Here is a 14,629-nt window from a genome sequence, read left to right as displayed (position 1 = left end):
AAAAAAAAAACGTATACGCAAGTCGATCCGCGAATGAAATCGCTGTTCAAACCCCACATGTGAGGTATCGCCGCGATCGTCAGTGCGTGGGCAATAATTTAAAAAAAAAAAAAAAAAGAGCTACACTCTAACTCTAAACTGGTAACCGTTAAATAAATTTAAAGCTTCGCAGATTGAGATCTCTATTGACCGTAGTTTGTCGTCATCCCACGGGGGGGGGGGGGGGGGGGGGGGGCGCAATTTTAAACCGTAACATGTTGGGTATCTATTTACTCAGCGTGACATCTTTCACAATATACAAAAAAATGTTAACTTTACTGTTTAGTATTTTTTAAATGCAGTGAAATGTGATTTTTCAAATTTTTTCCAAAAAAAATGGCGTTTTAAAGACCGCTGCGCAAATACCGCGTGACAAAAAATGTTGCAATGACCGACATTTTATTCTCCAGAGTCTTTGCTAAAAAAATATATATAATGTTTGGGGGTTCTAAGTAGTTTTCTATGAAAAAATACTGGTTTTAACTTGTAAACAAAAAGTGTCCGAAATAGGGCTGGGGCTTAAGTGGTTAACATTGGGGGTAATTAAAAAAAAAAAAATTTGCAGCAATTTTATGGTGGTAAATTTCCTTTAAAACATCCTTTGTCAACTTAATGACAGCCTTGTGACAGTTTTGAAAACAGTTCCAACACGTATGACAGATTTGTTTATTTCCTTTTTGCGTCATTTTTACAATGTGTCATTATGGCAGCGACAAATTCAAAAAGAATTCCAAAGATAACAAAACTGGAGGCAGTTAAGAACAACTCAAAGCTGGCAGACAGGTCAGCTGTCAAGGGAGTAAAGGTGTTTGTGTTAAAATAATTATTGGTTTGTATTTTCTTCCTTTGTTGTTAGGGCACATGCCACCAACATCCTAGCAACCAATGACGCAGGAGCATACAGATTGTGGGCAGAGTTCCCCATCGGTCTCTATCTTCCATGGGATTGACAGCAGAAGGTGGCACTCTTCATAAATTCCAATGATTGAGTTCTGTATTTGCTTCATTGGTTGCTAGGACGCAGGCTACCAGTGTCCCATCAATTACTGATGTGTGGCTTAGCTTGAACAGTGGGCGGAGCCTCACGGGGATGCGAAGAGACTAGTTCCCCATCATGTCTGCCTGCCTTGTGATTAACAGGGGTAGTGGGCAGATTCCATAGAATCTTCATGGCTGATGGCTACAGAATCTGCCCACTCCCAATTGCAAGATAAGAAGATCTGATCGGGTACTAGTCTTTTAGAGGGGATTTTATCAAAATTGTAGTAGCCTGAATCTGAAGGAGCTGTGAATAGAAACCAAACAGCTTATTTTTAAAGCTTAACTGAACAAGCTGAAGATAGAAGCGGATTGGTTACTATAAAAGGAGACTGGATTGTGTCTATTCTTGTTTGAGAACTGTCCTTCTCAAAGTTCCTCATCAGGTTCTGCCATCTCTGCCCCACAACAAACTCCTTGTGTCTGTGAGAAAGGGGAACTGGCAGGAAGCTCAGCAATGCCAAGTGACAGTGCCAGCAGCCTCTAGCACCAAATGTATGTAAAGTTGGGGGGAGTACCGCGCTTTAAAAGTGCTTAAATAACATAAATAAAATATATAAATATGTAAATAAGTGAAAAAGTGCCAAAGTGCTTCTTAAATAATATTAAAATTGATGTGTCTTAATGTATACAATAATACAATCCAATATAATTTATACAATAAATATAATAGGTGATGAAATATTCATTAAAAAAATAAATCTTATTGAAACCAACTATATCAATCCATTGTACAGTGAAAAATTTATATAAAATTAAAATCGGTGACTTATTTAAATATAAAAAGTGCTCTAAATAAGTGATAACCAATAAAGTGCTGAAGTGTCCTTTTAAAATTATTTTTATAAATATATAATGTGATGAACACAATCTTCTTAATCCAAATTTCACATGCAGGTGCTTCGTGCGGTGCCCACTAGGTGTCCTAAGCGCTCACCTCACTGCTCCTTTAAAAGAGCCTTAGGTTGTATTCCCCAGTATGCTGTTCCTTCCTCCTTATTGGCATATATGTACCATTATAAATCCTTGGTTATATCTCCCTTGTAAATGCAGCTATCCTCCAGGGGATATAAGCGGTTCTTTGTATCTCCAAAAAAAATCAAATTGGGCCCAACATAGTGAAGTACGTCCCATAAATTTTATTTAAAAAAAGATAGAGTAACACTCACATTGCTTTTCGTCTTGTTTCAAGCATAACATACGATCCTTTGCCGATACGTCACTTCCGGTTTAGCTATCCTACGCGTTACGCTGCGTCATCACGCAGCTTCTTCCAGGGATCCCTGGAAGAAGCTGCGTGATGACGCAGCGTAACGCGTAGGATAGCTAAACCGGAAGTGACGTATCGGCAAAGGATCGTATGTTATGCTTGAAACAAGACGAAAAGCAATGTGAGTGTTACTCTATCTTTTTTTAAATAAAATTTATGGGACGTACTTCACTATGTTGGGCCCAATTTGATTTTTTTTGGAGATACAAAGAACCGCTTATATCCCCTGGAGGATAGCTGCATTTACAAGGGAGATATAACCAAGGATTTATAATGGTACATATATGCCAATAAAGGAGGAAGGAACAGCATACTGGGGAATACAACCTAAGGCTCTTTTAAAGGAGCAGTGAGGTGAGCGCTTAGGACACCTAGTGGGCACCGCACGAAGCACCTGCATGTGAAATTTGGATTAAGAAGATTGTGTTCATCACATTATATATTTATAAAAATAATTTTAAAAGGACACTTCAGCACTTTATTGGTTATCACTTATTTAGAGCACTTTTTATATTTAAATAAGTCACCGATTTTAATTTTATATAAATTTTTCACTGTACAATGGATTGATATAGTTGGTTTCAATAAGATTTATTTTTTTAATGAATATTTCATCACCTATTATATTTATTGTATAAATTATATTGGATTGTATTATTGTATACATTAAGACACATCAATTTTAATATTATTTAAGAAGCACTTTGGCACTTTTTCACTTATTTACATATTTATATATTTTATTTATGTTATTTAAGCACTTTTAAAGCGCGGTACTCCCCCCAACTTTATTTATCTTTATTGTGTAGGTTACCAATTTTAGTACCTGCAGCATTAAAGGTGCCTATTTTGTAGACAATAATTAGAGAAGACAGCGCGAGAATTTCACCAACCCTCTATACCAAATGTATGTACCTGTTCCCGACAGGTAAATTAATCTTCCACAAGCAACGACAATTGATGTGCAGAGGGTCAATGGCACCCTATACGATGTCCACTGTATGCACCATCTGATGAGCTAGTGTCACTGTTAGGCCTTGTCTACATAGGCGGCTGGGGAGGAAGTAATAAGTGCTTAATCTGTGATTTAACTTAACCCGCCCCGATCACCCAACCACAAGTTAAAGTGGAACTGAATTCTTCTTATAATAGACTGCGAGCAGGAAGGCTATTATTGCAGAAGAGACATGCAATGTCTCTTCTGTGATAAAAAAAAAACACCTACCTGCCTGTTTAAAGTCTTCTACGCCATGTAAACTACAGAATCGGCCCTGTCCCGAGCCACGATGACTGACTAGAGTTACGTCAACCTCTGGTGTAGGAAGGTGGCTAGGATTAAGCTTACTACTCTCCAACTGAGCAAGGATTGTGGTGGGCTGGCAGTTCCTAACCCTAGAGTATTTTCTGGCCTCTCGGGTTCAACACATGGGGGGCTGGGGACTACTGGACCTCTTGGACCCCATTGGGTCCCTCCTGACTCTCCCCACCCAGGGCTTGTTCATCTTGAAGCAGGGTTTTCTAATATGGTGGCAAACTTGCCAACAATCTCCCTGATTCGCATGGTCTGGCGCTGTGTTAAGGGGATGTTGCAGATCAAGGATTACCTTCCCCAGACTTCGATCTGGCATAACCGTAATTTCTCTGAACTATTACGTTTGGAGGGGGCTGAGGTCTGGGAGGCCCATGGCTTATATTTTACGGCACAATTGTTTTGAGCCCGTGTGTTGAAATGTTTTCAGGATATACAGAGGGAAATTGATTTTCCTAGGCACTGTTTCTTTTAGGTATCTGCAGTTAAGGCATGCAGTTACAGCCCAGGCATGGGTATCTACCTTGCAACCTGATACTCACCACTTGCTGGGGGAGGTTTTCCAGACTTCGGATAAAAAGGGTATGATATCCCAGGTGTATGCAGTTCTTCTGGGTTCTTTACAGGTCCCTACTTCCCTCCTGGCCCGGGTGGGAGGGGGATCTTGGACCCATAGACGGGGAAACGTGGGAATTGTGCCTCTCCTCGATCCCTCTGGTGTCAGTGTCGGCCTCACATAAGATCTCCCACCTGTTTGTTCCATAGGGCATATAGAATACCGGTACAACTGTTTCATTGGGGCCGCAGGTCTACCCCTCTACAGTGCCTTGCGAAAGGATTTGGCCCCCTTGAACTTTTCGACCTTTTGCCACATTTCAGGCTTCAAACATAAAGATATAAAACTGTATTTTTTTGTGAAGAAACAACAAGTGGGACACAATCATGAAGTGGAACGAAATGTATTGGATATTTCAAACTTTGTTAACAAATAAAAAAACGATGATGATAAATAGAATCCACCTGTGTGTAATCAAGTCTCCGTATAAATGCACCTGCACTGTGATAGTCTCAAAGGTCCGTTTAAAGCGCAGAGAGCATCATGAAGAACAAGGAACACACCAGGCAGGTCCAAGATACTGTTGGAGAAGTTTAAAGCCGGATTTGGATACAAAAAGATTTCCCAAGCTTTAAACATCCCAAGGAGCACTGTGCAAGCGATAATATTGAAATGGGAGTATCAGACCACTGCAAATCTACGTAGACCTGGCCGTCCCTCTAAACCTTCAGCTCATACAAGGAGAAGACTGATCAGAGATGCAGCCAAGAGGCCCATGATCACTCTGGAAGAACTGCAGAGATCTACAGCTGAGGTGGGAGACTGTCTATAGGAGAACAATCAGTCGTATACTGCACAAATCTGGCCTTTATGGAAGAGTGGTAAGAAGAAAGCCATTTCTTAAAGATATCCATAAAAAGTGTTGTTTAAAGTTTGCCACAAGCCACCTGGGAGACACACCAAACATGTGGAAGAAGGTGCTCTGGTCAGATGAAACCAAAATCGAACTTTTTGGCAACAATGCAAAACATTATGTTTGGTGTAAAAGCAACACAGCTCATCACCCTGAACACACCATCCCCAATGTCAAACATGGTGGTGGCAGCATCATGGTTTGGGCCTGCTTTTCTTCAGCAGGGACAGGGAAGATGGTTAAAATTGATGGGAAGATGGATGGAGCCAAATAAAGGAAGATGGATGGAGCCAAATACAGGACCATTCTGGAAGAAAACCTGTTGGAGTCCGCAAAAGACCTGAGACTGGGATGGAGATTTGTCTTCCAACAAGACAATGATCCAAAACATAAAGCAAAATCTACAATGGAATGGTTCACAAATAAACATATCCAGGTGTTAGAATGGCCAAGTCAAAGTCCAGACCTGAATCCAATGGAGAATCTGTGGAAAGAACTAAAAACTGCTGTTCACAAACGCTCTCCATCCAACCTCACTGAGCTCGAGCTGTTTTGCAAGGAGGAATGGGCAAAAATTTCAGTCTCTCGATGTGCAAAACTGATAGAGACATACCCCAAGCCACTTACAGCTGTAATCACAGCAAAAGGTGACGCTACAAAGTATTAACATAAGGGGGCTGAATAATTTTGCACGCCCAATTTTTCAGTTTTTTTATTTGTTGAAAAAGTTTGAAAATATCCAATAAATTTCGTTCCACTTTATGATTGTGTCCCAGTTGTGGTTGATTCTTCACAAAAAATTACAGTTTTATATCTTTATGTTTGAAGCCTGAAATGTGGCAAAAGGTCGCAAAGTTCAAGGGGGCCAAATCCTTTCGCAAGGCACTATGTCCAAAATGTGACAGGGAACAAGGTACGCTTATACACATGTTGTGGAGATGCCCCAAATTATTTCGCTACTGAGCGGAGTTGATTGAAACAATATCTAGAGTGTACAATTTTCAGTTGCTAAGGGATCCTGTGGTTTGTTTGCTCGGTGCTCTGGAGATAGACACTCTGACCCCGAATGCCCATGTGGCGGTCTTAAGATTGCTATATATTGCACGTAAACTTATTGCTAGATTTTGGATCTCCTCCAGGGTACCGAGCAGGGGCCAGTGGATTGCACAGGTCAATGCATCTCTGATCAGGGAAAAACTGACATACCAACATCGAAGGGCTCACAAGAAATTTGCCTCACTGTGGCAGCCCTGGCTGGATGATCCGGCCCTGGCTCCACCACAATTGGTCATGAACAGGTTGCTCTTAGAGTAGGGTGCCGTTGCCATGGCGGTCTGATATACAGTGATACACCTCCTTTTTTCCTTATTTTTTCTACACTCTCCCCCTCATCTCGCTCTTTTCTTCCTCCCCCCTCTTAGTTTCTTTCTCTCTATCCCTTCTCCTCAGAGATGTATAGTAACTAAGTAGAACTACTTCACTACTGTACTTAAGTACCGAAAGGCGGTATCTGTACTTTCCTAGAGTAGAATTTTTTTCTCCTACTTCCACTTTTACTTCACTACATTTTTTCAATGATTTCGATACTTCTACTCCAGTATTTTATTTTGTGCTGCATAGTTACTAGTTACAATTATAAAAATTAACACTGCCAGAACAGTAGATGGCAGGTTTCATGAAGCTTAACACATGTGTATTATCAGCGCATACGAAAATAAAAGCTACTGTATGTATAAATAAAAGCTGCATTTAAAATAATAAAAAACAATATGATGTTCAAACTTTTGACTTCTTTCTTTAATAACTACATAACACAGTACTTGTACTTTTACTTTCAGTACTTGAGTAGCAATTTTTTTTTCAAAACTACTGGTACTTTTACTTTCAGTACTTGAGTAGCAAAATTAAAAAAAAAAAAAAAAACTACTTGCAATACTTAAGTACAAAAAATGTTGAATACTTTAGTACTTCTACTCAAGTCACTTTTTGATCAAGCACTTCCACTTCTACTCAAGTCACTTTTTGATCGAGCACTTCCACTTCTACTCAAGTCACTTTTTGATCGAGCACTTCCATTTCTACTCAAGTCACTTTTTGATCGAGCACTTGTACTTTTACTCAAGTATGGGTTTTGAGTACTTTATACAACTCTGCTTCTCCTTCCCCTCCCTATGTTTTCAGCCAATGTTCTTCCTTTCTTGGAAATTTTTTACTTCAGGTGGGTTATTGATAGCATACTGAGGTGTGTGCCATATAGTTATGTGTGCATGATTCTGAAGCTACTGTATATAGATAATTGCTTGTTTTTTCTTATGTTTGTTTATGCACATGTTTGGTATTTCACTAAGGTATACTATACGCCTGAGTACTCTACTTTGTGTAAAAAACTATTTTTGATGATAAGTATTTTGTATTCTATTTTTGTTATTATTCCGTCACTGTCCATGTTACTGGATGTGTTTACTGCTGGTGTTATTTATACAGTGTACTGTTTATACTCAAATAATATATTTTCTTGAAAAAAAAAAAAAAAAAAAAAGTTACATCAACCTGAGCCAGACAATTGAGTTGCCAGAAGGCTGACAACTAGAGATAAGATGCCAGTGCCGGTGTAACGTTAAAAAACCATACCCCGTGGAGAAACCATACCGTCGTCACTTCCGGTCTGAAACAGCTGAGCAGCGCAGCAGTGCGCATGCTCAGAGCCCCGGATACGTAAATGAACATGAAAGAATTTGACAAGTGCGCATGCTCGGTGGGCATGAAATTCTCACGGCACTGTGTCTAATGTAATACTTGCGGCGGGGACATTAAAATACTTCGGCTGCAACATCAATCATCTCCTCTGCTCTCGCTGTAACTTCCCTCATCTCCGGTAATAAATATAAAAGCGGCGGCGGGAGTATGAGATGTAAATGTGACGGCGATCGCGGCTCCGTGATCCGCTTTTATATTTATTACCGGAGATGAGGGCAGTGACAGGGCGAAGAGCGGAGATGATTTATGTTGCAGATAAGCTGTTTTAATGTAAGCGCCGCAAGTTTAACTACCGTGAGAAATCCATACCCTCCGTAGCTGAACCGGAAGTGACGAGGGTATGGTTTTCTCACGGGTATGGTTTTTTCACGGAACACCGGTGAGGGATCTGGATACCTGGAGAGGAAGCAAGTCTAATCACCTGACAACCAGTGATGTACCTGCACATCACTAGACTTCAAGTGGTTCTACTGGGATGATGCCTGCAGCTGCAGGCATCAACCTGGTACCGTTTTTAGAGCCAACAGTCAGCTCTCTTGTAAAAGCAATTCTAGCAGCTAACTGGCCGCTGGATTGCTTTAACAAGCTGGGACAGGATGTCACCCACCTTTTGCTGTCTTATGCAGCTTTAGCCGGATCTCCCATCCCACAAAGAGTCCCAATCGACCAGCCAGCGGTTTTGCCGGCTGATGGAAGCACTGAAGACCGAATCTGCTTTATTTGGCTCTCAGCCATTACCCAGAGGCAGAGATGTATAGTAACGAAGTAGAACTACTTCACTACTGTACTTTAAGTACTAAAAGGCGGTATCTGTACTTTACTAGAGTATAATTTTTCTCCTACTTCCACTTTTACTTCAGTACATATTTTCGATTAGTTTAATACACATATAGACTCACAAGTCACGACCAATCCCTGACCCGATGGCTCAGGGGCAGAGCCTCGCCGCCTCTGCCTGAGTCCCACTCGGCTCTTAAGTGAAGTGGTGGTGGCGAGGGAGGAGAGACACCTGCCTGCGGAGTGATCTCTCTGGGCCCTGGCTGGTGGAGGGACTGTGAGTTACTAGAGTCTAGACTACTAGACTGTCTCTGGGCACTGTGCAGCGCGGCCGCCCAGCGCAGGAGAACTGGATGGAGGTAGGAATATATTCTTCTTTCAGCAGGGGGGACTGGACTGGGGACTGTGGAGAGAGAGGCTGGAGGACTCGAGACAGCCTAAGGTAGGAGAAGTAAGAACTGTCTTGAAGTCAAGTCACTCACTAAGGGGATCAGATCTATTCAATGGGGGGGAGGGACCTGCCCTACTCTAAGGGGGATTTATAATGGGAGGGGGGACCCTGGCCTGCTCTAAGGGGGCTCTATAATGGCAGAGGGACCCTGGCCTGCTCTAAGGGGAATCTGTAATGGGAGGGGGACCCTGGCCTGCTCTAAGGGGAATATAAAATGGGAGGGGGGCCCTGGCCTTTTGACTACTTTCTTTAATAACTACATAATACAATACTTGTACTTTTACTTTTAAAATAAACTACTTGCAATACTTAAGTACAAAAAATGTTGAATACTTTAGTACTTCTACTTAAGTGTGGTGCTTAAAGAGCACTTCAACTTCTACTCAAGTCACTTTTTTGATAGAGCACTTGTACTTTTACTAAAGTCTGTGTCTCTAGTACTTTATAAATCTCTGCCCAGAGGCGATGACCTGGCATCACTTCCGATTTACCCAGATGTCTATGGCGCCATTTTCAAACATCAAAAGCATTCAAACACCGATCTTGGTGTGATCAAATGGTTTTAAGGGCAGAGGAGGGATTGGAGGTCTTGTAGATCCCCAGATCTCACCATATAGAGTACCCGTCACATGCCTATTGCTGTCACAAAGGATGTTTACAATCTTTGTGACAGCAATGAAAAAAAAAAAATAATCAAAGCATCCTCCCGCGCAAAGGTGAATGCACACGTGGGTCCCGCATGAATGCAAACAGCGATCGTCCCACACATGTGAGGCATCACCAAGAATGTCAGATTATAGGCAGTAATTCTAGCTTCAGACTTCCTGTGTAAATTTAAAGTGCTAACCCGTAAGGAAATTTAAAGCGTCGCCTATGGACAGTAAAAATCTACTTTGTTTGTCAACGTTGCACGAGTGTGCGCAATTTTAAAGTGTGACATGTTTAGTATCTTTTTACTCGGCGTTACATCATATATTTTTCCAAAACTTGGGTTACGTATTGTGTTTTATTGCATTGAAATAAAATAAAGTATTTTTTTAAAAAAAAATTGCTTTTGAAAAACTGCTGCGCAAATACCATGTGACATAAAATAGCAAAAAACACTATTTTATTCTCTATGGGCGTTTGCTTTAAAAAAAATGTATGTTTGGGGTTCTAAATAATGTTCTAGCAAAAAATACAGATTTTTACTTGTAAACAAAAGTAGCAGAAAAAGGCATGGAGGTCAAGCGATTAATGACTTTAGTTCTGTTTTAAAGCAGAAGTACAGCCAAAGCTTGTTTGTCTGTACTTCTTCTGTGGATCACAGGAGTGCAGTCCATTCTGCACTCATGTGACCCGTTTTCGGCAGACAGCAGGCTGAAGTCCGCTGTCTGATGACATCACAGAGCTGGTCCAGGCTGGGGAAAGATTGCGACCATATGATCAGGATCCACCCAGGAGCTTGGACCAGCACCTGGCCAGCTGCTCCCACCCTCTCCACAGCCCAGCTTTTCAGTGAGCACAGGGGGGTCAGAGAAGATAGTGGTGACTGACAGTCACCAGCTATCGGCTCAGGAAGCACTGAGAACCGAGCGATCAGCAGTGTTTGATTGCTCGGTTCTCAGTATTAGAGTCGGCTGGGGACCGATGCTGATTCCACCTAGGCAAGCATGATTTTTAAATAAAAGAAAATGCCCATACATCTCTTAACATGGCTTCTAGCTGTGGTTGCATTAAAATTTATAGAGCAAGTTGTGTTCGGCAGGCAATACTGCTGCCAAATGCAACTAATGCAAGTGAATAGGGCTGAGCCACAATCACAAGTCAAATACTTGCCTCACAGTTGCTGTATGGTATTCTTCATTCAGGGCCAATTCACACTAGAATGCGTGCATCCATTTCTGACAGCCCATTATTTTCAATGGGCTGCCAAACGCACAAGAACATGCAGAAAGTAAGGTGGGGCAACCTTCCATGCTACCATGCAGTTTGGTGGGTGCAAACACCCTACGTTTGCTAGATGTGTTTGGGGTGCTATTTACAACAGATGGCACCCTTATATGTCTAGCAAGAGCAGTAATGTGCACATTTCCGCACATGTTCTGGTGTGAAGGGCCCTCAATGTCCCCAATCCACTGCAAAAAAAACATGAATTTCAGGACACTGCATTATTGCATCCTGAATGCCTAGCAGCTGCTGCTCCACCGCCTTCTGCAAAGCGATGCACTGTTCTAGTTGTGGCAAACTCCATCATATTATGAACAGAGATAAGATCAGGCATCCTCCGAACTCGTCTCTCCTCCAACTCCAGACTTAGGCTTGTTCTTCATTCCAATGAGGTTGTTCCTGTCTTGCAGTCCAAGTAAACACAGAGGCTGATTGGAGTAAAGCTCAGAGTTCTAGAGAAAGGATAAGCTCATCTCTAAGGCTCCGTTCACACCTGAGCGACCTGAATCGTGGGTGGAATTGCCAAAAAATTCTGCCTGCAACTCGAATTCGTGGCAAATTGCGGGACGCTTGTGCGATGCCATTACTTCTAAACTCCTTGGAGCCGAAGCTTTTTTCTAGCACTTGTTGCTTAAAAGTTAAAATATCAGTATTTTTTGCTAGAAAATTACTTAGAACCCCCCAAATATTATACACATTTTTTAGCAGAGACCCTAGAGAATAAAATGGCAGTTGTTGCATTATTTTATGTAACACTGTATTTGCCCAGAGGTCCTTTAAACCCAATTTTTGGAAGAAATATACTTTCAGAAATTAAAAAAAAAAAAAAACAGTAAAATTTGTCTAGATTTTTTGTATAATGTGAAAGAGGATGTTACGCCGAGTAAATAGATATCTTACATGTCATTCTTTAAAAATTGCGCACGCTTGTAGAAAAATCTCCATAGGCGACACTTAAAAAATGTTTAACGGTTACCACTTTCGTTACCAAGGAGGTCTAGCGCTAGAATTATTGCTTTTGCTCTAACAATCTTGGCAATAACTGACATGTGTGGTTTGAACTAGGGATCGACCGATTATCGGCAAAGCCAATATGCACTTTTCCCAATATATCGGAATCGGCCCCGGAGGTTACCGATATTTCGGGAAAGTGCGTGTACCGGAGTGATGCCTGCAGCTAGAGGCATCAACCCGGTACCGGCATCCATAGCCGACGGTCGGCTGTCTTGTAATGACAACCGATGCGGTTGAGAAGCCGATCAGGCTGTCGTTACAAGGAGTGGGAGGGGACGGGAGACCCGAGCAACCAGCCTGCACGGCCACCGAAGACCCGATCAAAGCCGCATTCGGCTCTGATCGGGTGTCCATGGAAAAACCCGGAAGTGATGTCATGAGTGACATAAATTCGGGTACTGTCTGGCGCCAGATTAAAAAAAATGGCAGCATTCAAAACAGCCAAACTTGGCGTTTTGAATGCTTTAAGTGCAGAGGAGGGGTTTGGGGTCTTTTAGACCCCCAGATCCCTCCACAAAAGTACCTGTCAAAAAAAAAAAAAAAAAAATATGCATTGGCCAAAATATCGGTATCGGCAACGAAAAACCGATATCGGTCGATCACTAGTTTGAACACAGTTTACATTTGCGAGCGCGACTTTCATATGCATTTGCTTCTACCCGCGAGCACGCAAGGATAGGGCGCTTTAATTTTTTTTTTTTTCTTATTTTTACACTGTCCCTTCAAAAAAAGTTTTTTGGATCACTTTTATTGCTGTCGTCACAAGGAATGTAAATATCCTTGTGACAGTAATAGGCAGTGACAGGTACTCTTTATGGAGGGATCGGGGGTCTATAAGACCCCAAATCCCTCCTTTCCCTCTAAAAGCATTCAAAATGGCAAGTTTGGCTGTTTTGAATACTGACATTTTTAAAATCTGGCGTCTCTAAGGGGCCAGTAACCAGAAGTGATGTCATGGCATCGCTTTCATGTTACTAGATCTGATACCCGATCAAAGCCGATTCCAGCTTTGTTCGGGTCTCTGGCCATCATTTTAGGCCAATTAGTATTCTGCCGCATATAAAAAAAATCCCAATAAGCATATTTTGATTGGTTTGCGCAAAAGTTATTGCGTCTACAAACTAGGGGAAAGATGTCATTTTTATTTATTTTTTTACTAGTAATAGCGGCGATCTGCGATTTTTAGCGGAACTGCCACATTCCAGAGGACAGATCGGACACTTAACTGACACTTTTGGGGGGGGACCAGTGAGATTACTACAGTAATCAGTGCTAAAAATATGCACTGTACTGCAATAATGACACTGGCAGGGAAGGGGTTAACCCAGGGGCTATCAAAGGGTTAAGTGTGAGCCTAGGGGGTGTTTTCTAACTGTGGGGGAATGGGCTTGTAATTTCAACACAGAGACCTCTGTTCCTAAATAGCAGGCACAAAGGAGCTCTGTGTTGATAGAGAGAACAACAGTCTGCTGTGATTACAACAGCAGACTACCGTTCTCGCTTCACGGGGAGCGATCATGGGTGCCCGGCGGCAATTGCGGCCCTGGCCTCGCGCTTTGGCTTCCCCGCTGGCACAGGCCTCTGGCGGGGTGCATGCACCCACAGGAGCACTTCCACTAACTGCCGCACAGGTACAGCGATTGGTGGGAACCTGCCGACCGGCACGTGGTTAATGTATGTCCTGGTTTAAAGGGATGAGCTGGCAACCCTAATCACCCCGGTACAATCCCTTGAATACGAAGGCTGCATATTTGCGTTACGTCGGCGTCAAGGGGTTAATGGCACCCTAATCGCGGTGCAATTTTTCCACGCTGCAATCACAGCATTTTGCAACTTTTTTTGCCACGATTGATTGCAGTACAATTTAGGGTATGGCAAAAAACATGGCGCAATTGGGGTGCCATTAGCAAATAACAGCATCGCACAAGCGCCGGTGATTTGCCATGATTTCAAATTGTGGCGATTCTGCCTGCAATTCGGATCGCTGAGTTGTGAACGGAGCCTAAGGGAACAGTTCAAGCATTGCACTTGTGGGGGGGGGGGGGGTCATTATTTTACAGGTGCATAAGCTTTTTTGGCGCGTTGGGCAGCTGCCCTATGAAAAAAAACACGAATAAGCGCGACGTGCAAGTGTGAATGATTAGAGAATGGGCAGCTGAACTCACCTTTCCACAGACATCCGCATGTATTTGAAGAATTCCTTCTTATGTGTACGGAGATCATTGTATATGACCCAGAACTGGCCCCTCTTTACTCCATTACCAATCACTGGATGGATCTCAGATCTTCTCCTCCTCCTTCTCATCATTATCATCCTTCTCCTCCTCCTTCTTCTCCTCTCATTCTCCTCTTCTACGTGTAGTAACACTGCAGCACCTGCTGCACAAACTGCCAACAAACATGCCGTGGCGTACATAGGTTCCAGGTTCAGACAGCACAGAGCACCATCACGCCACACAAAAAAAAAACAGGAAGCAGCTGCACTGACGCGGAAATATGATGTCACATACGCTCCTGCTGCCCATAAGCCACAACAAAACCGCGTCCAATAACGCACAAGAAACGCGTCAGCGTCC

At 42.4% G+C, this 14,629-nt stretch overlaps 1 protein-coding gene across 1 annotated transcript in view; it reads right to left on the bottom strand.

The window, feature by feature from the left end:
• Positions 1-14,469, bottom strand: part of LOC309544319 (uncharacterized protein) — a gene marked incomplete at its 5' end in the record, with an annotated part of 29,434 nt that extends 14,965 nt beyond the window's left edge. The window contains one exon of the mRNA XM_082243226.1: positions 14,219-14,469. Coding sequence (XP_082099352.1) covers positions 14,219-14,469 — 251 coding nt within the window. The remainder of the gene's footprint in view (positions 1-14,218) is intronic.
• Between the last annotated feature and the right edge of the window lie 160 nt (positions 14,470-14,629).

This window comes from Pelophylax lessonae, assembly GCF_965119305.1.
Source record: "Pelophylax lessonae genome assembly, chromosome: 1".
NCBI lineage: Eukaryota > Metazoa > Chordata > Amphibia > Anura > Ranidae > Pelophylax > Pelophylax lessonae.
This window is presented reverse-complemented; position numbering and strand designations above follow the sequence as displayed.